This window comes from Panthera uncia, assembly GCF_023721935.1.
Source record: "Panthera uncia isolate 11264 chromosome B2 unlocalized genomic scaffold, Puncia_PCG_1.0 HiC_scaffold_24, whole genome shotgun sequence".
NCBI lineage: Eukaryota > Metazoa > Chordata > Mammalia > Carnivora > Felidae > Panthera > Panthera uncia.
Window position 1 is genome coordinate 7075121 of NW_026057580.1, and position 19733 is coordinate 7094853.

Below are 19733 nucleotides of genomic sequence, written 5' to 3' on the forward strand. Positions count from 1 at the left end.
CGGGTAACCCTACTCTAGAATCGTTTTCTAGATTATTCTGGTTCAACCTCCAGATTTGCAGATGGGGAAACACTGAAGTTAAATGCTGTATTCACTCAGCCAGTGGCAACACCAAGATTTGAATCTGGTCGGCCTGACTCCAAGACCATGCACCTGGTAGACTAATCTGGTAGCTTTTTGTCTTAGTCCACAGCATTGGATGGCCACCAGACTCACTTGCAAGATGGGGAAGGTGCCTGGAGCCCCGGCCAGGTGGTTGTGGCTCCTGGAGTCAGAACTTGGTTTATGAAGCACCCACTACGTGCCCAGCCTAGGACTGGATCCAAAATCTGATCTCTGGGCTTAACAGGTAATTCTATCTATTGGATGCTTGAGGCATCATCACGTGTGCTGTTGCCTTCTCTCTCCCGGAGTAAACAGCAGTAAACAGCCTTCGGGTGATTTAGAATCATGTAGATCTCCTGTGGAAAATCCAAGTGCAATATGGCCGCCCTCTCGCCCATCTCCCTACTTCCTTGCCCCCACATGCAAATGTAACAGATCCAGAGGTGGGTGATGTCTAGTTTCAAGGTCCCAAAGTAAGGCGAGGATCAGAATAAGGGGAGTCTTGTGAGGCTGGAGCCCAGGACTCTCCTGAAGTGGCTCTTACCTGCTCAGGATTCTGTGGGAAGCTTTAAAGGGCCAAGATGGCTGGATCCCAGAGAATGGAGCTGAAGTTCTGCCTTTCCTACCCATTTCTGTTGTCATCTTGCCAATTCTAAGGTCAAGGCCTAGGTGCTACTCTGAGATTTCTTAGGGGCTCTTTATTTCCCTGTAGTGCTAATGCTGGAGAACTGGGGCTCCCCAGATAGCTGAACCCTGAATTCTCAGGTGCACACAAGCTTTCGACGGATCATCCCAGAGGCTGGAATTTGATGAAAATAGCTCAACCTTCTTTCACAATGGATCTGTCTCCATGTCCATTTTCCATTTGCTTTCTCTTCTGCTACCTACTCTTTATTGTGCTGCTGGGGGCCTCTTGAGAGCAGGCACCATGGCTCTAAACAGGTTCCCCACTGCCCAGTAGTGGGTCAGCATTTTAGTATAGTTGGTAAGAATTCCTACCCCAGTAACGTAAGGCTTAATAAATAGAATGGGTTTGATTTAAATCCAGGTGATTCAAATCAATCCAGTAAGACTCAAGTCCCTAAGTATTTCTAAAACACCCACTTAACCTTTCCCTGGAGTTTCCAAACTTACAAAAAAAATTTTTAATCCTTGGCTCATTTCAAACAGGAAGGTGTGTCTAATTCTAAAGCCATCCTGGTCTTTCTCCCCACTCACCAGCATCTAAATTCAACTGAACCAGACCAACAGACTTTACATACTATGACCAAACACTACGTAGGTAGCTACATGTGATTGCTATTTAGCAACTGCTGTTTTAGGAACACTTCCTGGAGAATTGCCTTCTGATTGGTAGGATACACAGGATCATGAATGAGAAACTGCTTCTAAAAAACCCTTGGCTCCACAGGCATTGCTCAGTACTGCACCACTGCTGGCAGGAACAAAAGGTCTCTCTGGTCTTAGGCTCTGGGGTGGTTTGCAGGTTCTGAGAGGCTTTGCCCACTAGGGCCCTTGGGACTTGGCGCTAGAGATGCAGCTGGGACCCATCACAGCAAACTCCAGTGAGGACTTCGGTTTTATGCTTCTGCCTCATGGCTCTGCCTTTTTGGTTGTATTCAGTGCCTAATAAGCAGCAGTGCGAGAGGCCAGGCGTTAAGACATACTTACACTTGCAATTTTCGATTATATTCCTCTAGTCAAAGTATCAAACTTTCTTGCCTTCAGTATTGCCTTTTTCTTTCTGATTACAAACATGACAGAACTCCAGGAAATCCCAGGTAATCATTTTACTCCCAGAGTTAAACATGGCCAACATTTTGTTAAGTCAATTTCCGATCACTTTTACTATGCATAAACTAGGACCCCAAATTCCGGGCTTATCACAAGACTGCAGCTTTTTTGCCAGTAAGCAAAGTTACTAGCAGTTACTAACTTAAAAGCTAAAACAATAAAAAAAAAAAAACCCCAAAGATCTTTGGTGAAAACCTCGGATTGTTCATGGTTCAAGCTTGTTTCAAGGTACATTTTTATATATACTTTGGATTAGCCTTTCAGCTGTAATAAGAGATGGAGGGATGAACCTGTTACTTTACCAAAGTTAAATGAAGCAGGTTCAAGTCTAATGTTAAATCACAGGTATTTCCCATTAAAAAACCAACTTCCCAGTACTGGGTGTTGGAGGCAAGAACAGGGAACTGCCTGCCACAGAGCCTGCCCAAGTACAAAGATCTAAAAGTTTCCACAGTCCAATTCTACCCGCTTGCTAAGCTCCCCCAAAAAACAAGGTTGGTGAATTACAGTATTAATACAGATCTATTTGTGTTTTCCTAAACATCTCCGAGTAAATTACTACCCCTGAATATACAGTATTCAACTTGGGGTCACACAAATACTAGATCAGGATTGCAGACAAGAATCTAAGGATCCAAACTCCATTTGGTCCTTGTGATCCCTACAGACTGAGCCTCAACACATCATTTAGAGGGATAAAACCAAACAAAAAAAGCCCACAGAAAGAACCAATGGTGTAAAAGGGAAGCAACTTCAGCGCACAGGTTAAGCACGCTGCCAAGGACAGAGTCAACGTCCTCAGTGAAGGCCCTGACTCCATTCTACTAGTAAGCAGGAGCACTACAGGCTGGAGTCCTAGCCTAGATCAGCCCCTCCAGGGTACAGAAAAGTTTCAGTCCCTGTTAGTAGTCCTATACTGTCACATGTTGTAAGCATCCAAAAGACCTAAATTTTAAGGTAGATAGAATGCACTTCCTGGTTTGCAGCACGGAGAAAAGGACCAGCCATCACTGGGTGCCAGGAACTGCAGTCATCAGCACAAAGCTCTGGCATGCAATGTCAGCTCACAGAGCACTTCCCTCTCCCCTAGTCACAGGCAGACAGATAATGGCAGGTAGCACTAGGGTTTATTAAACTGTGCCTTAGTACAGGCGTTGGGGCTTGCCCATGGTGCTCTTGATGTATAAAGCCCGGACATTCTGCCAATTCTTCTTGAGCAATGACACCAGGAAATTGACAGCTAGGTGGATGTTATACACAAGCTCATCATCTGTCATCTTCACGTGGCCAACAGCCACTGCCAGACACAACACCTGTGGGAAGAGTAAAGTCAATCAGGTTGGTGGCTAGATGCAACAGAGTAAGAGAGTAGGCACAACTACAAGCCAGATGGTCCAAATTGACCTCCAGTCACTAATAAACCTACTCTGACCCCAGGCCAGGAAGACCAGGGCTATGTTAAAAGCTTCAACCCTGCTCAGTGACTGTGACATGTCCTAAGTATCTACAGAAACACAAACCAGGGCTCCCATGTAGAGAATTCAGAAAAAATAAATGGAAAACTTATTTAGAGAACTCCAGGACAGGTGGTGCTTAACCTATGCAACCCAGCCAGCCTTCCTTACCTTCTTCATCTGGAATTTGATTGTGGACTTCACTTCATCCACTTTGGCCACCATATTTTCATTGTGGGTCAGCAAGGAAGGGAACTTGCCAGCCTTATTCAGGCCAGGACCCAGGATTCGTGGAATCTGCTTGATCAGAGATTCAGAAGCCAGAAAGGCATCATACTTCTTGGCTGGTGAAGAGAAGCAGTTGGATGCTTAGGATCTGGCCCCTGAAGGCAACTCCAACCAGGGCTCTGTCAACCAAACACGAAGCGGCCCCTAACCACCCTGCTAACCCCTCTCTCCAAGTACCAAGTCTTTTTTAATCTTCTCACTCCAGTTTCTCTATCCTCTTGAGTTTTACTGGTCCAACATTCACATGAAACCCGGTCAAAAGCCCAGGCTGACCCACCCTCATGTTCAATAGAAAATACACATGCTCGTTAAGGCTGAGTTCAAATCCTGCCTTCCTACTTTCTAGATTCACAGTAACTAGGGCACCTATTTCCTACCTGTAAAATGCTTACACAAAGGATAAAAACGAAAAAGAAATCAGTTTTAAATAGAAATCCCTAATCAAAACATACCAGCACCTGACTAGTCCATCTGTGAGAGCTAACCCAATTAGAATCTTCAAAGCCAACATAAAAAGGAACATTTAAAAGGTTAAAAATTATCAGAAGTCAACTAACCACAGCAGATCCTTTCCATCACGATTCTACTCCCTCTCCCATCATTTAAAAAATCCAAATGGGGGGGAGGGGGACAGGGGCACCTGGGTGGCTCAGCCGTTAAGCTTCCTATTTCAGCTCAGGTCATGATCTCATGGTTCAGGAGTTCAAGCCCCACACTGGGCTCTCCACTGTCAGCGCAGAGCCCAATTTGGATCATCTGCCTCCCTCTCTGCACCTCCCCTGTGCTCTCACTCACTCTCAAAAATAAACATTAAAAAAACAAATAAATGAAAACCCCAATGGCAGAAATACCACTCTTCTACCATTCCCATGGGAACTGTCTGCCCAAATACAAAACCACAGCAAGCCACACTCACCCAGCTTCTTGACTAGCTTTTTATTCTTGTTGAGTTTCTTCAGAGCCTCAATGTCCATGTGGGGAATATCCACAGCCTTCGCCTCATCACAGTGCTGTTGGTCCCCCAGCACACATACGGAGAACTTGGGGCGGGGAGTGGACTTAAGCCTGCGTTTTGGGGGGACAGAACAGGTCAAACCCAGCCTGGGACTCCAAGAGCAGGTGAAGGGGTCTGGGATCGCTGCAGCCACTGAGCCTTACCCAGAAGGTCCACATTCACCAACAGCTAGTCTGGCTTCTCAAACTAGCCGGCGGGCTCGGCCAAGGCCTCCCCACGCCTCCCCTCTTATTTTAAGACCCAGGGTGGGGGTCCGTCCAGCCACGCCTGCCCGGAGCAGGGGGTCTGAACTACCCAAGCGCGTCAGTGCCGCACGTGCCCGCCGCCTCGAGCTCAACCGGGAGCCCGAAGGGAGGCGACGGGCACGGGGTCACGGAGGGCTGGGTGGGATCAGAACGGTGCCAACCTGACGGTGCCCGAGAAGCGTTTGTCCTTCTGAGGATCATAGTTCTTCAAGCTGATCTGCAGCTCCACGGTCTCCAAAAACCTTAGAGAAAGTAACAAAGTTAACCAGCCGACCGCGACTGCCCAAGCCACCGCGCTACGGGCCCGCCCTCCCCGCGGAGACGCGCGCTTACTTCCTGCGCTTGCGCTGGTTCCCGTGCAGGACTTCCCGCACCGCCTCGTACAGGGTATCGCGGGAGACTTTGCTGCTGCGAGAGAGAATCAAGACGAGCGATTAGGACGCGGGAGGCGCCGATCAACACCCTCGGCGTAGTCAGAAGTCTCAGACTTTGAGACGGAGAAAGGGTTCACGACGCACGCCAAGGGGCTTCCGGACACCAAATCGGGAGCTTTGGGTGCGATAAAGGTGGAGGCCAGGAGGAAGAGATACCTTCCTAGCGGTCGGGCCTGGCGCTCAAACTCGAACGCCGGGCCTGCAGGGCGGCGTCCGGCAAGAAATGCCCCTCGGCGAAGCAGAGGCAAGGATCCCCCCGATTCAGCCCGCAAGTCTCCCCCCACCAAGGTGCCAGGGGGCGCGGATGAGTGTGGATGGCTCCCTAAGTGCCACTTACCTCATAGCGCCACACACAACAGCAGGAGAAAAGAATAATTCAGTTCGCGCATGCGCTCAAATAAGGCTCCTGTTCTCGCGAGATGTAGCTTTCCTTCTGAGCGCGAGGGCCGGGACACGCAATCCCCGGGGAGCCCAGCCGTTTGCGGCCGCTGGAGGGCGCTGCCGCGTGTTACACAGCTAGAGTGGCTCGAACACTGGGAGATAGCTTTCTGCGGTCCTGGGAGCCCCGTGGCCCGCGAGAAATATTCTCGTGGGCGCCAGCCACTGCCAGGCACTTAATAGGCTGGTACTGGGCACCGCACCGTAATGGTCGCTGAAAGCATGCAGTTCCCCCATGTTTGTCTCTCCAACCTTTTCTGCCCTTTTCCTCCGGTCCTGTACACCTGCTTCGGGTCTCAAAAGCGGGTTTTGCTCCTAACCTCTCCCTCACCATCTTGCTCTGGGGCTCAGGGCTTCAGAGGATGTTGTGAGAAGGGAAATGTCACGAAACTTCGGTTCCTGGCCCCTCAAAGCCTGCAGTGGGGAAGAGCTGGGAAAGTACTGTAATGAATTTTCACTTGATAGCTGATTCAATGTCATCTACCCATTAAGTAGTTACTATACACAAGGTGCCTCCCTAGCTACTACAACACACACGGCCAGCACTGCACAACCCTTTCTGCCCCTTCCTCTGTCCAACCGGCCCCATCCTCTTCTCTGCCCATAGAAACCCCAGGAGTCCTATAGACTCCTCCTCAAAAGCCTCCAGCTCCAGACTGAGCTGCACCCACCTTCACGGCCCCATTCCCCAGTGGTCAGTGCACACTTCACCTATTCAACAGACAGCTCTGATAGGGCCGAGGTGAGTGGCATCACACCTTATCGCACAGAACTGTGAATGAACGAACCTGAGAACTGTCACCTTCCCCTCACAGAGGATTTCACCAGGAAAAAGATGCCCCTTGTCACTGAGTAGGTGGGTGGTGGTGGTGTGTTGGTTTCAACAAACACCCAGAGTTAATAGGAAGGCAGACACTGCTTTGAATAAGACATTAAACTTCCTGCTTTTTATTAAATATCTGCTTTTTAATAAATTATTATCCAAACCAGAAAGAACACAGAGGGTCATAACATACACTTGAGCATAAGATATTTGTGCTGAGCACACAGGTCACCTCCAGGGCTCCTGAAGCATCATTCATCTATTCTGGGTCTGCTTTGACTCTACTGAGGCCTATCAGAAAGTTTCTGTCCCGGCAGCCTGAAGTAAAAGTGACAAGGAGTGAGCCCATCCAACCCCTCTAGCCCAGGACCCTGCCTGCTGGCTAGAAGGCCAAGATGGCCTCTCTGCATCCTGGAACAGGGATGGCAGGTTCCGCCATTAGCCCCAGGCAAGGGGTCAGGGAGAGGTACTGGGGGCAGAAGTATCCTTCAGGAAGCTGGTGAGGGAGCTCCAGGAGTATGGTCCCTTAGCTGGATGGTCAGGGAGCCAGACGTCTCAGGGCGGCTTGCAGGGACTTCCTCAGAAAAGTGGTGTTGAGCTCTAGGGCTGTGGCCAGGCCCAGCCTCTGGATTTCAGTGATCTGGGGAGAAGGAAGAATAATTATCAGGACTCCAGCAGCTGATCCTTCCCTTTCCCCTCTGCCTCGGGGCACTATTTAGGAAGGAGAGAGGAATCTAGGACACCAGGACAATGGAGGAGATATCTAAACCCATTATTCTACTATGATTAAGTAAGTTTTCGGGTTCAAGTGAACCAGGGGTCAGATGTTAAGTGTACAACTTACTAAGTCAGCCACATTTAAAAAAAAACGTTCATATATTTATTTTTGAGAGTGTGTGCATGCACATGCACCCAAGCAGGGAAGGGACAAAGAGGGAGACAGGAAACAGAAAATCTGACAGTGCAGAGCCTGATGCAGGGCTCAAACTCAGGAACGGAAATCATGACCTGAGCCAAAATCAAAGAGTCCGATGTGTAATTGAGTGAGCAACCCAGGTGCCTCCCCCCCCCAAGTCGGCCATGTTAATAACAGTTGACAATTATTGGGTGCTTTCTATGTAGGAACACTTTATAACCATGACTTCATAAAATCTGTACAACCCTATTTTACTAAAAAAAAGGTTTTTTTTTTTAATGTTTATTTATTTTGAGGGAGAGAGACACGGAGTGTGAGCAGGGGAGGGGCAGAGAGAGGGAGACACAGAATCTGAAGCAGACTCCAGGCTCTGAGCTGTCAGCACAGAGCCTGATTTAGGGCTCGAACTCATGAGCTGTGAGATCATGACCTTGAGCCGAAGTCAGACGCTTAACCGACTGAACCACCCAGGTGCCCCCCTCCTATTTTACAGAATAGAAAACTGAGGGTCAGAGATACTCCATTGTGACTGCCACATTCCTTCTGGGCCAGTGTTTCTTCCCTGATCTGTTGCTACAACCTCCTGACAGATCTCTGCCCTGTCTTCTCTTGAATCCCCACTCCTTACAGATGTCCGAGGCTTCTTTATAAAATGTACAACTGACCAAGACACTCCAGCTGAAAGCGCTGGGATAACTACTGATGCCTCACATTCGAGGACCTTCTTCCAGGATCTACATAGGGTCTTCGGTGGATCCAGGAGCCTCCTGAAATTGTGCATAAGATGTGTGTTCATGGTTTCATTTTTCTGAGAGGATCTATAGCTTTCATCAAATCATCAGATGGGCCTGTGACTCCCCCAAAAAGGTAAAGAGCCAACAGCCAAGGATGCCTGGCCTTCAAGATAACTCCATGCTCCTCATCAAATCCTACAGCATCCTCCATAAGATGCTAGCATGGCCTGGCAATGTGAGTCTCAATTTCCTCATCTATAAAATGGAGCTAATAATGGTACCTTCTTATTGGGCTAACACATGGAATAAACTAGCAAGTTAGCATAAGCAAAGGGCTTAGAACAGTGCCTGAGACGGAGCAGGGGCTACGCAATATTAGCTCTCAGTATTTTAACTCTAGCCTTGAACCTCACCCCAACTACCATCTGCTCTCACGTTTTTAGGCCTCAGCTACAACAAACTACCTGTAGACCCCTTGGACACTCACTGCTTAAACTGTTTCCTTTGCCTGAAATGCCCTTTCCTCAGTCTTGGCCCCTGACCACCATTTACCCTTTCAGAGTTGAGAAGCCTGTCCCAATTCCCAACCACAAGCAGGGTTTAGTTGCACCCCACTTCCTCTGCCACCCAATGCCCGGCACCCACACCTCTCACCTGGCACCTACCAGATATTACAGTGATCTGGTTATCATCTCTCTCTTGCCTCACTAGCCTGGCACTGGTGGAGAGTGTCAAGTCAAGGACAGGGACTGCGTCATGGTCACTATTCATTCCCCAGTGCCCCATATAACATCTGGCCCACAGCGGTGTTACTGGGATGAATGAACTCCTAAGCAGTCTCATTCCCCAGTCTTAGGCTTGAACTCATAGTTTCCCTGGCTAACACTCAGGGTGTCTTCCCCAGCAAACACTAGACATACACCCTCGTGGCACACTCAGAGCAGCAGGACCAGCCCTCATGGCCCTACTGATACTCACATTGGCCTGATACTTGGTCATCACTGTCAGCATGAGCTTGGCATAGGCCACGGACGTGGCGGCTGCTGGCCCCTCTTTACAGAGCTTCTCCATCAACACACTGAACTTCTCAGGGGTCATCTCCACCTGCACACATTGGGAGATGGGACAGAACAAGAAAGGGCCCCGGATTTAAATCCCAATTCCACCACTTCCTAACTAGGTAACCCCGGTAAGGTCACTTAACCACACGAAGCCTCAGTTTCTGCATCTGTAAAATGCGGTTCATGATATCTAATCCTAAAGATGGCGAAAAGGATTAAATGAGATAATGCACATAAAGCCTGGCACATAGGTCTTGGCCTGGCTTGGTGGTTTAAGGTATAAAGGAGTGAGGAGTCCCAAGGGGTACTGCCAGCATAGTAACAATAGCTCTCCTTAATAATAATGTAATCGAGGGGCGCCTGGGTGGCTCAGTCGGTTAAGGGTCCGACTTCGGCTCAGGTCATGATCTCACGGTCCGTGGGTTCGAGCCCCACGTCCGGCTCTGTGCTGACGGCTGAGCCTGGAGCCTGTTTCAGATTCTGTGTCTCCCTCTCTCTCTGCCCCTCCCTTGCTCATGTTCTGTCTCTGTCTCAAAAATAAATAAAACATTAAAAAAAAAATTTAAAAAAAAATAATAATGTAATCGATATTTATTATGTATCAGGCACTGTTCTGAGCACTTTACACCAATTATCGATTTCAACCTCACCCCAACCTTGGGTGTCATCACTTCCATTTTGTAGATGGGGAGACTGAGGCATAAAGAGGTCAGGTCTACTACCTAAGTTATAAAAAATGAGGTAGAACTTCAGGTAGTGATATGGAAAAATTGCCAAAATATACTGTCAGGTTAAAAAAGCAAAGTACAGAGAACTGAGCTTGGTGTGTTACCATCTATGTAAAAAGCAAGGAAAAAGTGAACTTAAACACACGTCCTTATACAGAAAAACCCTCTGGGAGGGTTCCCCTGGAACTAGTAACACTGACTAGCCCTGGAGAGGGGACCTGGATGGCTGGGGAAACATTTTTCACCATATCCTTTGGGCTTTACAATTTTTGAACAAATGAATCTATAACCTATTCAAAAATAAAATTAAATTTATACACAAACACATCAAAAAGTCCCTCCCCAAGGCCACACGACTAGTAAGAGGCAGAGCTAGGACTTACCAGGCAGTCAGCTCTCTGCTACCAGCCTTTCCGGCCCCAGGACTCCCTTACCGTCAGGGGGCACCTGTTCTGCTTGCCCCTCCACCACTGGAGGGATCAGAAACCCGGGAGCCCCACGCCCGGCCACAGCATTGCAGCACTTCTCGGTCCACCCCTCCCCAGGGCAGCCTGCTCACCTGCCGTTCCAGGAGTGACTGCAACACCAGGAACGTCTTCTCTTTCCAGGGCAGCTCCAAGATCTGTCTGCAAAAAACACAGGCTCCAGTGAGACCGGCCCAAGCCTGGGAATCCATTGCTCCTACCCCAAGGCAGTGCCAGGCACTGGAGACAGCTAAGATCCCCAGCCAACCAAGGAAGTACTCAGAGCCCCCGATGCTGGCAGCCATTCAGTAGCCAGCCCATACTCGGTGCTGGGAAGACTACAGCCCAAGACTCCTGGAAGGGATGGTGAAGGATTTGGCGTGAGGTGTACAAAGGTTCCCTGAAAAATAAGCAGGAGTGGAGAGAGCATCCCAGGTACCAAAGGTGAGGGTGAGCCAAGGATGCAGTGAGATGATACCTATGAAGGCTTTCTAGAGAAGGCGGCATGCCCTGCAGAGCACAGGGAAAAAGTAGACCACAGTGGGGGCCACTCTACTGTGCTTCCTGTTCTACCACACAGTCCTCTGCTTGCATGCACGGGCAGTGCATCACATGGAAACAGTGTGGCTTCGTGGGTAGATGGTCTTGAGTCAGATCCCAGGCTTTATCCCTGGTTGGCTGTGTGACCTCTGACCACGTCCCTTAACTACTCTGAGCTTCAGTTTTTCCAACTCTAAGGCAGCAACAGCACCTACCTCACAGGACGGCATGAAGACTGAGATAATGAACCTAAAGCACAGACAATGTACTCGATAAGTGGTGGCGGACGTTGTTTTTCAGGCCGCCCCCTTCTCATGTTACAGTTAGCGTTTTACATTTCACATTAGTGTCCAATGGGGTTGTAGCTCCCCATTGTTTCTACATGTCTGGATTGTGACTCCCCAGTTTTAATACCCAAACCAAACACCAATTTAATAACAATCTTTGAGCACTTACTAGGGGCCAAATACTGTGCGGAGGTCTATGTGCATTACCACATTTGATATCTAGAAAAAATCCCACGGAGCGAATATCATCCCCATTTTTTTATATGAGGAAACAGGCTCACAGAGATGGAATAACCTGTCTGGATTCACCAAGGCAAGGCTGAGATTTGAAATCCTGTCTGTCTGACCCCAGAGCCAGTACTCTTAACCACTGTGCCAACTACACTGTGCACTACTCAGGAGCAGGGACCCCAGCCTCTTCTCTACCTTCTCCAACGTACCCAGAATGGAAGACTGAAACCCTGGCCTTGGGAAGGTTCACAGGATGGCAACTGGCACATGCCCACGGGAGGGCGGACAGGCCAGGCAACAGCGAGAGGGGCATCAGCTGTGCAGTTGCCACTCTTTCGGGCACAGGGCCTGGTACCCAGCCAGCTCCAACTCCAGAATGCCGGGAGCCAGCCTGGCCAGTGGGAGCGGGTGGGGGCAGCACGGAGGCCTGTACACTTACCCCAGCATTAGAACCTGCGTGTCTGGCTCCAGGGCCTCGTCCTTCATAAGGCAGCAGAGTAACTCTGTTTGAGCTGGACCTGGGTAGAGGACAGCAGAACAAGGGAAGTCTGGGAGGAAATGGTAGGAGAGGATGGAACAGGATGCCTGGCGCATTACAGGGGGGCATCGTCAGGGAAGCAGCAGGTAACCTTACCGACTGAATACACAACTGCCAGGGCCACCCTGGAGTGAAGGGTGCTGGGAACAGAGAGGGAAGAACTACCGGGCCGGGGCTCGTTCCAGAATTACCAGTTCCTGGGGCCTGGAGCACGGGGCCAAGAAGGGTTCTGCAGACAGGATAAGCATACTTGGCACAGAAGGAGGTCAGGGCAGTCACGAGCAGGCGGGAGGCCGAGGAAGTCAGGGACAGAATCTACAGCCAGTGGGGAGGAAAATATTAATTAATTCATTTCTTCTTCCCTGTAATAAATGCTTATCAGACATATTTCAGATGGTGATAGACGTTACAAAGAAAAAACAAAAATTCTTTTATTTAGAACTCACATGGGAAGACAAAAAGTTCCCTTCCCCAGCTCCCAAATCCCTTCAGCTTCTGGAAGGGTCTGGGGCCCACAAGGGAGGAATGTGATGCCATGTGGAGAGATGGCCTGGAGGTCCATGCTCTTTCTGTGCCCCAGGCTGCCTTGGGAACCCCTTCTCCCAAGCACACTCTTCTGCGGGCTCACATTCTCTCCCCCACTGTCCCCAGCATGCCAAGTGTATCCCAGTGCACCTACCCGTCTTAGAAAGAGGCTCTTGGTCAGAATGGTAGCATTGCTGAGGCTAAGGTCTGGTGAAAGGGACAGAAGCCAGGTGCAGAACTGCAGGAGAGCTGTGTCCGAAAGCTGCAGGAGCTGCAGCTGGGCACACAGCAGTTCCATCTGCCAAGTAGGAGGGAAACATAGACACTCGGTCTGTCTCTGCTAGGCAGTCTCAAGCCAACTGGGCAGCAGAATGGGTGGGGCAAGGACACTCCAAGGTAAGGTAAGGCAGGGAGAGCTGCCCTATGGTGAGGGTCCAAGGGCTAAAAGGAAGCACACGGTGACCCCTGCCCAAGAGACCAAAAACCCAATAAAATCCCCTCCCCAAATTCCCACACGAGGCAAGGAAACACAGATGTAAGTAGAAAAAGGCTGGGGACATATCCTCAGGCCAGGCCGTCTTCCTGGACTCACCTGGCTTGGACTGCATTCGTGGAGAAGCTGTAGCTCAACTGGAGGGGCACCTTCCAAGCCCTGGAAAGGCAAATCCCATGTTAGGGCTGGCAGAGCCCTTGGTGACAAGTCAGAGACCACCCCTTTGTCTGGCACAGTGGGTGGGTGAGGACCCTGGATGCTATCAGAGGAGAGGGACTGCTCTGGGGTTAGATGACATATCTGGACTTGGGTCAAGAAGAGCCCCTGCGGCTCTTCAGACCTTCACCTCAGACCTTCACCCTGACTCTCATTGTCCAAACAGCCTGTGCTCTCCTGGGCGTGGCTGAAATCCAGGCAGAAGGTGGAAGAAGGGCAATGCTGAGCAGGGGTCAGTTACCTCCCCGAAGGTCTTGAGCAGCTGCTGCAGCCTGGGAACCTGGTCCTGCAGAGGAGAACCTGATCACTGCTGAGTCCCTACCAGCACAGTGTGGCCCCAAGCCCAGCCCTAGCTCCCTCTTCAGAGAAGGCCCTGGGTCAGTGGGAGCTAGGGGGCAAAGATGATTTACGAAGACCAAGAACACAAAGCCTAACCTTGAAAAGTACTTAAGAACTCAAAGTAGACAAGGCCCATGGAAATCCAGCTGTCTAGATTGACCTCTCTGCACCCACCCTAATGGGGGTAAGACCCAGGCCTTGGGTCGGGAGGACAGGCCGAACACGGCACAGTCAGTCCCACGCCCTCTCCATAGGATAGCTCTGGAGCTTCTCTTCTTGCTTGGCACCCTTTAACCTCACATTGTACATCATTAGGCCAAAGGTTCCCCACCTCCAATAACTCCCTTCCTACCTCATCCTCAGAAGCTGTGGAGCAGAGATTATATTCCCTTAACCCCACCCTCCTACCCCTTGCTCCATGGACCACAGTTATCCCAGTTGGGAAATGGTCTCCCAACCAGCTTTGACCCTGGATAAACCCCCCACTCCTGGAGGATCCCTCTAAAGCCAGCCTCCCCACCCTAGTACCTGGATAGCTTTGGGCAGCTCCAAATTCTCAGCTAGGGCCTTGGCATCCTCCAGACTCTGACCAGCCACACTGGGCTCAGCCTGGACAGGCTGGTTCTTAATGGGCAATGTGCCTCCTCCATCTGCCAGGGATTCCAAAGATTCAGGTTCGTGTTTCTCCTCCTTGTGACCTTCTTCCTCCCTTTCCAAATATCGGAACCTTTTGGGGGCCCTCTCCCCCTCAGGTCTGGCAGGCTCTTCCTCTGGCCCCTTTCTGCGTTTCCCAGGCCAATGGGGGTCCTCGTCCTCCTTGTCCTCCTTTTCTTCCTCTCCAGGATCCGGAGTCTGGAGCAACTTCAGCCTCCTGCCTCCCTGGCCCAGCTGCCTACACAGGCCTTGGAGCTGTCTCTGGCAGCTTTTAGACAATGGGGATGCTCCCGCAGTCGATACCCCAATGTCTAGATCCCTTCGCAGCAATTCCCCCAGGGCCCGGAGCCAGGTGTCAGGGTCAGGGCTTTGGTCTTGCTGTGCAATCTGCAGCACAGAGAGCAGTCCGCTTTCAGGCAGCGACGGCCAAACAGCCATCAGCAGGGACATCAGGTTCCTCTGGCATAACTGAGGCAATCGCAGCAGCAGTGGCTTCCTGGGGAGCAGGAGGACAAGCAGTCAAGAGCATCTTCCTGGAAGGAGCACAGGACAGACTGCATAGAGCTACAGGGTAGATGGCAATGGACAGACAGGGTAACTAGGAGGCAGTACCTGCGAGTCAGTATGGATGGAGGGGGACAGCATGACAGTCATTCAACAAGCATTTATCGAGCGTGTATTTTACGTTGTTGTTAAATCAGCTTGAGTTCATTTTACTATTACTAAACAGCCAAAATTTCTCTGAACAATTCAATATTTTTTAAATTGAGCATGTATTCATGTATTCTATGCTAGGCTCTGCTCTTTGACATCTCCTAGTTCAGCTCAAAAATTCACGTTGAAACCTACTCTACAAAAGATCTATGCTTGTTTTACAAAAAAAAAAAAAGTCCCTTCCCAAACTTTACATAAAAATAATACCCCAGGGGTGCCTGGCTGACTCAGTCAGTAGTAGAGCATGTGACTCTTTTTTAATTTTGTAAAATGATTTATTTATTTAAGTCTACACCCAATATGGGGGGGGGGCTCAAACTCAAGACCCTAAGATCAAGAGTCACATGCTCCACCAACTGAGCCAGCCAGGCACCCCTAGAGCGTGTGATTCTTGATCTCAGGGTCATGAGTTCAAGCCCCAGGTTGGGCACAGAGCTTACTTAAAAAGATAAATAAAATTAGGGCGCCTGGGTGGCTCAGTCGGTTAAGCGGCCGACTTCGGCCCAGGTCATGATCTCGCGGTCCATGAGTTCGAGCCCCGCGTCGGGCTCTGTGCTGACAGCTCAGAGCCTGGGGCCTGTTTCAGATTCTGTGTCTCCCTCTCTCTGACCCTCCCCCATTCATGCTTTGTCTCTCTCTGTCTCAAAAATAAATAAACGTTAAAAAAAAAAAATTAAAAAAAAAAAAAAAGATAAATAAAATTAAACAAACAAAAAGAATGTGCTGTGGGATGGACCAAGGCCCAAAGTAAAATAATAACACTCTAGGATGCTGTGCAGTGCTTATTCTGCAGCCCTGTGCTCTCCTTGGCAATCCCCTGGAACTCTCAAGGTTACATCAGTCTAGCTGTGACATTCCTTTCACCCAGCTGAGTTCCTGAGAGGCACAGGCAGTGTCTCCTTCCTCCATGTCCCAGTACCCAGCATAGCATCAGCCCACATCAGGCACTTGGTACACACTTTATTGAATGAATTAACTCTCAGAATTAAGTGTCCAGACATCGGCAAGGACTACTGTGGACAGAGCAGTGTAGCCATCTGTAATGTTGTAAAGGCACGAATCCAGATGCTGTGGGACCCGAGGCTTACTGGTGTGGCAAGTCATGGGTACACCAAGCCCACCTGCCATCACGCCTCTAATCCTCTCTATGGGACTTTGCAGGGCTGCTTATCATCATACACAAGGGGCACCTGGGATGAGTGAAAGAGAAAAAAATCTGACTTTTATTTCTTTGTGAAAACCAACCACTTAAGTGAGAGAGAAAACTAAAGTAAAAGTTAAAAAGATGATCAATTTGGGGTACCTGGGTGGCTCAGTCAGTTAAGCCTCCGACTTGGCTCAGGTCATGATCTCATGGTTCGTGGGTCCTCTGAGCCCTGGGTCGGGCTCTGTGCTGACAGCTCAGAGCCTGGAGCCTGCTTCGGATTCTGTGTCTCCCTCTCTCTGTGCCCCTCCCCTGGCTCATGCTCTGCCTCTCTCTCTCAAAAATAAATAAGCATTAAAAAAAATAAAAAAAATATATATGGTCAATTTGTGGTAGAGGATGATTAGGAGTACAGAGGTGGGGGAGACCCTATCCTAACTTCAAGGACTTTTAACTCTTGTGTGTGCACGAACCCCCTTATCAAAATAAGTGTTAAATGCACAAAATACATGAGATAATGAAAGAAACCAATTATACTGAAGTAAAGTTGTACCCAGAGACCTTAGATTAAGTCCCCTCCTCTTATTCTGTCTGGAAAAAGCCAGACAGCTGGACAAACATTTCTATGACCTCCAATCTGGGGATGCAGAAAGTCCTCCTGAGCCATTTCTTGAAAAAAAAATTCAAAGTGGGGTGTGGGAAGCCAGTATTAGAACTTACATTTCTACTTACCTAAAACATAAGAAGTTAGTTATCATAAATATTTAAGGTATGGAATGGCCCTTCACCTTCCAGGCTCCAGCCCAATTTTGAGGGAGGGGTATCCAAGTGTGCAGAGCCCCCTAGAGGCTGAAGGCAGCACCTCAGTCACTTTTTAAATTTTTCTGTGTACTTTAATTATGATAATTAAAGGAATTTATGGATACGGTATTGTTTTTTAACAACACCAACCTCACTAAATGGACACACAACTTATAAGGACGACTGAAAAGAAACTGAATGCCAGTAAATGACGCACACCAAATAAGAAAATGGCAGAGCTGACCCTTCTCCTAGCAGAAATTGTCACATTAAAAAAAATTTAAAAAAAAAGTTCAAAGTCATACCAAAGACTATAATTATCAAAAACACCATCCTTAAGAAAAGTGATTTTGCCCTAGAATGTACACTGTGCTTTGAAAATTCGACATTATAAAGCCATTCCAACAGATGGTCCGTTTTCTCACCACGTTTTAAATGTCTATTTTTGTATACTTTATAATGTGCGCTACTTTTTTTTAAGTTTTATTTATTTATTTGGGGGTGGGGCAGAGAGAGAGGGTGAGAATCCCAAGCAGGCTCCACCAAGTCAGCACAGAGCCGGACCAGGGGCTGGATCCCATAAACCATGGGACCATGACTTGAGTCCAATTCAAGAGTCAAAGGCTCAACTGACTGAGCCACCCAGGCACCCCTTGGGCATTATTTTTCCACTTGTGTACACTTTGTTATAGGTAGGCATGCGTTCCATTTCTTTAGAGATGGGAATCTGCGAACAGAATCTATTTGAGCCCAGTGTCGTCTTTTTTTTAATTTTTAGTTTTTAAATATTTATTTTTCAGAGAGAGAGAGAGAGAGAGAGAGAGAGAGAGAGAGACACGGAGCGTGAGCAGGGGAGGGGCAGAAAGAGAGGGAGACACAGAATCCGAAGTAGGCTCCAGGCTCTGAATCGTCAGCACAGAGCCCGAGGTGGGGCTCGAACTCATGAACCACCAGGAGCTCATGACCTGACCTGAGCCAAAGTGGGACGCTGAACCAAACTGAGCCACCCAGGCGCCCCCGGCCCACTGGCTTCTAATTACTCATTTACACTCAGCGGAAGGCGGGTGTCTTCCAGGCGGGTTCGCGGCTCCGGCCCGGCACCCAGAAGGTTCTCAATAAAGGTCTGTTGGATGCTCCTCCCTACAGGGTGCGCGGCAGGGACGCCCGGCTGAGGGGAACCAATTAACCGCTCCGGGATTCGGTCTCTTCATCTAGAAAAGTGGGCGGCGCCAGCCCCTGCCTCACACGACCGTGGAGAAATGCCGCGCCCCACAACCAGACGACTTACAGCTCAAGGCGACAGTCCGGGCCCTCCACGACGGGTTCCTCCTGGCACAGCGCCTCGAGGACGTGGCCCCAGCCGAAGGGCTCCCCGCCGCGACTGCCCAGCGCCCGCAGCAGGCCCAGGCCGCGCCGCGCTCCATCCGGCCCGGCCTGCAGCGCCTGCAGCAGGAGCCGGGCGGAAGCATCCAGCTGCGCCCAGGGCGCCGACCCCGAGCCCTCAGGCAGGGCGGGTGCAGCCTCCGAGGCTGCCATGCCTGGAACCCGGGTGCTGCGCCAGCTGCCGATCTGGTTCCTGACCTCAGCCTCGACAACTGGGGAAAGGGAGCAGGACCCCAGCGCCTGCCCCGACGCCGCGGAGAGTGTCCGCCCGCACCTGCCACACTCCGCGCTCGGAGACGCACACTGAGCACCACCAGCCGGTGAGATTCGCGCCGTGTTAGAAAGGTACCGAGGGGGGTGTGGCTAGGGGCGGGGCCGGACGTGGAGCGAGCGGCCAGGGTAGGCCGGAAGGGGCGGGGCTAGCAATGATCCAGGCCAGAGAGTCTGGGAACGGAGTAAGGGGGCGGGAGGAAGGCCCCGCGAGATCCGCGGACGGGGCGGGGCCGCGGTGAGGGCAGGGCCACAATGTGGGAATTCGCTTGTAGCTTGTAGGAGGTGTCCTGCCGGAGATAGTGGAGTGGGGCGGGGCTTGGTGAAGGGGTGGATCTTTGCCTGTGACCTACACCTTCCTTCCTCCACACTTCCTGAAGTAGTTGGGCGGGAGGTGGGGGTGCTGAGTGGATGTGAGGGTTTCTGTTGTTCTTTTTTTTTTTTTTTTTTCAATGTTTATTTTTGAGGGAGTCAGAGCGGGAGCAAGGGAGGGGCAGAGAGAGCGGGAGACACAGAATCCGAAGAGGCTTCGGGCTGCCCCCAATGCGGGACTCGAACCCACGAACCATGAGATCATGACCCGAAGTGCGTCGCTTAACTGACTGAGCCACCTAGGCGCCCCAGAAATCCTGTTGTTCTTCAGGATCCAAGTATCATTTAATTTTATCTGATGTCCATGTTATGTGTAGATCACAAACTGCGATAGGATTTGGTCACCATTTACCAACCTGCCTTGATGTCACCTCTTCCACAGGCCATCAACTGCCATCATTAAGGTTTCAGTCCTCTGGAAATATTTGATGCACAACTATCCCTCAGAATGGGGTGGTAGTAAAACCCAACACTATATGGCCAAAGGCCTTGCTGTGAACTTCCTCACAAAGTCCAAGAAGCCCACTTGCTCTGGTTGTTTACAAGGAGCAGGGAGTGGCTCCACCTCCCAAGGTTCCAGTTTTAAGGAAATTTGCTGGAGGAGGCAGACTTCTACTGAAGTAGCAGGCTAGGAGGAATCACTACAGAGGATAAGAATAGAGAGGGGAGAAGAGCTCCACAGCACCCCACAAACCTCACTTTGGGTTCCAGTTTACCATTCTCCCAG

General features: G+C 50.1%; 2 protein-coding genes across 2 annotated transcripts; both read right to left on the reverse strand.

Annotated features, from left to right (window-relative positions):
• Nucleotides 1-3009: 3009 nt before the first annotated feature.
• Nucleotides 3010-5770, reverse strand: RPL10A (ribosomal protein L10a). Its single transcript, XM_049653384.1, has 6 exons — nt 5673-5770; nt 5235-5309; nt 5063-5143; nt 4558-4706; nt 3525-3697; nt 3010-3212 (listed from the first exon to the last, which is right to left on the reverse strand). The coding sequence occupies exons 1-6, from the start codon at nt 5675-5677 to the stop codon at nt 3042-3044; spliced, it is 654 nt and encodes a 217-aa protein (XP_049509341.1). The 5' UTR covers nt 5678-5770; the 3' UTR covers nt 3010-3041.
• A 925-nt stretch (nt 5771-6695) lies between these two features.
• On the reverse strand, nt 6696-18907 carry FANCE (FA complementation group E). Its single transcript, XM_049653383.1, has 10 exons — nt 18270-18907; nt 14197-14818; nt 13571-13615; nt 13213-13272; nt 12775-12918; nt 12287-12410; nt 11997-12075; nt 10595-10661; nt 9225-9350; nt 6696-7236 (listed from the first exon to the last, which is right to left on the reverse strand). The coding sequence occupies exons 1-10, from the start codon at nt 18515-18517 to the stop codon at nt 7135-7137; spliced, it is 1617 nt and encodes a 538-aa protein (XP_049509340.1). The 5' UTR covers nt 18518-18907; the 3' UTR covers nt 6696-7134.
• Nucleotides 18908-19733: the final 826 nt, after the last annotated feature.